The 3,242-nt window shown below is 57.8% G+C and overlaps 1 protein-coding gene across 1 annotated transcript; it reads left to right on the top strand.

The window, feature by feature from the left end:
• Window positions 1–252: 252 nt before the first annotated feature.
• ISCU (iron-sulfur cluster assembly enzyme) lies at window positions 253–1,382 on the top strand (the record flags this gene model as incomplete). Its single annotated transcript, XM_010136905.1, has 3 exons — window positions 253–363; window positions 928–1,006; window positions 1,285–1,382. Coding segments are annotated over 3 exons (288 nt in total), but the record flags the coding sequence as incomplete, so codon positions are not given.
• Window positions 1,383–3,242: the final 1,860 nt, after the last annotated feature.

The raw sequence follows: 3,242 nt of genomic DNA, 5'->3' as shown, positions 1-3,242 counted from the left end.
CTTGGGGACACGCTGTCACTGGGGAGGGGGTTGGCTGGGGCTGTGAGCCCACCCGCTTCCCCTCAGAGGTGCAGCGGGGCCTTCCCGCCTCACGCACCCCCGGCCCTGAAATGTCCCCAAGGCTCAGGCAGGCCCTTGTCCAGCTCCCGAGGGTGGGATGGGAGCCAGGGCCCTGCCTGGTCCCGAGAGGGTGCCTCTGGGGGGGCTGGTGGAGCTCAGCTGGTCGCTGAAGTGCCACCAACGCTCTTGCAGGTGGAAGTGGACGAGAACGGGAAGATTGTCGATGCCCGTTTCAAAACCTTCGGCTGCGGATCGGCCATCGCATCGAGTTCGCTGGCGACGGAGTGGGTCAAAGGGAAGACGGTAAGGGTCCTGCCCGAGCTGGGGTGACACCACAGAAAGCTTTCAAGACTTCAGACCTGCCTGCGTCCCCTGTTGGGACCATGTAGGAAGCAGTGGCCTGGGAACCCCGGTCCGGACTGTGCTGTAGCTTAGAAAGCATTGGGTGTCAGCCCTGGTGGCAGTCTGACCTGTGGGGCAACAGCTGCCCTTTCTAGGACTCTCCATTAAGCTACAAGGAAGCACTGTGTGTCTTATGCAACAAGTGAAACACACTAATCACGGGGTCTGGAGAAAGTTTAATTACAGAGCGTCTTTTTCTGCCAGGCAAGAAATGCGCTTCAGTGTTACGGTAAGCGGAGTTAGAGCAGCCAGCCCAGTATCTCAGTCCGTGACACTGGTGTGTGCTTCACCCCCACCATGCTGAGATGGTCCTTAATTCCCACTCCCTTCGCCGCCCCCGGCGGCTGAGCTGCTCTTCTGTGCAGGTTCTGTTGGCTCTGGAGTGTTAACACCCTCCCAGCCAACACCTTCCCAGCCCGCGCTGCCCCTCAGCAGTCCGGTGACCACCCACTCGCTGCGTTTCAGGTTGACGAAGCGCTGAAAATCAAGAACACGGATATCGCGAAAGAGCTCTGCCTGCCCCCCGTCAAGCTGCACTGCTCGAGTGAGTACAGCACCCAGCCGGGAGGCTCAGACACCCCCTTGTGTTCGGGGGGACTCTGGGGACAGCACAGATCCCTCGCAGCAGTGTTTGCCAAATAAAGCTTCTGCGCTGGGGTCGATCCACGAGATTCGGGGTTAATTTAAGAGTTTGGGCTCAGTAGCTCAGCAGACGTATGATTTCAGATTGTGACGTTCTGAGATGCCGAGGGCTGCTCTTTTTACAGCATCTTTTGTTCTAAATGGCTTTTTGCGGTCCCTGACCCCTTGTTCTGTTTGCAGTGCTGGCTGAAGACGCCATCAAGGCCGCCTTGGCCGATTACAAGCTGAAGCAGGACCCGAACAAAGCAGAGCCGGAGACGAAGGCAAGCAGCGCCTGAACTGACTGTAAACTCCTCCTCGTCCCACTTTGATTCGCAGTGCAATTATTGTAGCTATCAGTAGGACCCTGCGCACCGCTAAACGGAGCTGTAAGATACGCACAACTTCCGCACAGCGCCTCACCGTTCCGGGGGTACAGCCGCTCCGGTGGCGCTGACACCGCCGGAATGGGGTCGTTCCAGGGTGTCACCATTCCTGGGGTACTGCCGCTCCGGTGGCACTGACACCACCGGCATGGGGTCGTTCCAGGGTGTCACCGTTCCTGGGCTACAGCTGCTCCGGTGGTGCTGAGACTGCCGGGATGGGGTCGTTCCAGGGTGTCACCATTCCTGGGGTACAGCCGCTCCGGTGGCGCTGACACCGCAGAGATGGGGGTGTTCCAGGGTGTCACCGTTCCAGCCAGTCTCACTGCGGGATGGGGGTGTTCCTGTGTCCTGCCACAGCTGGGTTAGAGTGAAGACTGTTCAGCTGCAGAGAACTCGGTGGCGTCTCGCAGGAGAGAAACTCCTGCTGTTCCGGTACTGGAGGGGCTGCAGTTTTTTTGGAAGATGTATAGTTTTGCCGAATACTTTACTGAATTCAGCGGGAAACGTTGCCTTTGTCTTTATGTCAGAGCGGCGGGTCAGGCTGTGTACTGGTGCAGGACACGCGTGGGGCAGCGTCCCCCTCGGAGCTTCATTTCCCGGGGTGCTGGGAGGCTTCAGCAGGCACCAGAGGGCACTGGGAGCACGTCACAGCCGGGTGCTGGCTGCCACCGCGGCCCCAGCGCTGGCAGCGCTCGCTGCTGCTCACTTCCTGTCACGGCTCACCCTCACTTTTGGTGTTTGAAGCCCCTGTTAAAGGAGCAATCTTAATTTTGGAGTGTTTTCTGTAAGAATTCAACTTCTGGGCTGCCCGAGCGCTCTGTTAAAAGAATAAACCCACCCTCAGGTGCAACCCCGGGGGCGAAGGATGTAGCTGGGAACCCACCCCGGGAGCAGGGCGGGGTCGGTGCCCTCCGGAGATGCCTCTGCGTCCTGCGGGGTGTAGTTTAGCAGAGCTTTTCCGGAGGGCTGGGCCGCGGGGAGAGCGTGGGTGATGCTCACCCCCTCGAGGATAGCTGCCTCCCCAGCGCTGGGAGATGAAAGGTTTGGTGGCTTTACCCGCTCCCGCCGCTTTCTTCGGTGCCCTCTTAGACTTGCAGGTGAATTCAAGTGACCAGGCACAAGGGTGAACTAGAACAGGAATATCCACATGTGAATTTTCTTAAAAGTTGGTCTCCCTGCACCAACTCAGTGTTAGCCTGAAATGAGGGGTAGGCTGGACTCGACGCGCTTTTCCAGGCGAGTATTTCCATGGATACCAAAACAAAGAGAAAACACGCTTGAAAGCTTTGCCTGCTCTTAAAACCTTTAAACCCACCTTACTGTGCCTTTTTTCATACCGAGGCTTTATACAAACCGCATTTAAAAATAAGTAGCTCATTCTGATGTCTCTGTCCACAGCGTTCGCTGACTTTTTTAAACACAGAGCTGTCGCTGCTCTGGTTTCACACCACGCGACCCTCTTGCTGCACCTCATGCACCGGACACTGGCTCCCGGCTCGGCCTCTGGCTTCCGCAGTGAGGCTGATGCCTCGCTCCCTGGGGCCGGCCCTGCGCTTCCCCACTTTAAAATAACAAAATCAGAGAAACGTCACACGCCCGCGTCCGCTTTGGGGGCAGAATTGTCTCGTTGCGCTGGCAAAAACCCTGCAGCAAATGCGAGAGGGAGATAAAAGCTCTGCCGAGGCGGGAGTTGTCCCAACGCGGGGTTACCGGGGTGCAGGGATGCAGGGATAGTGTGTGGGGGGGTGTTGCCTTTGGGGCAGAAAAACTTCT

This window comes from Buceros rhinoceros, unplaced genomic scaffold (assembly GCF_000710305.1).
Source record: "Buceros rhinoceros silvestris isolate BGI_N320 unplaced genomic scaffold, ASM71030v1 scaffold28025, whole genome shotgun sequence".
NCBI lineage: Eukaryota > Metazoa > Chordata > Aves > Bucerotiformes > Bucerotidae > Buceros > Buceros rhinoceros.
The sequence above is the reverse complement of the archived record's forward strand: the minus strand, read 5'-3'. Positions and strand labels throughout refer to the sequence as shown.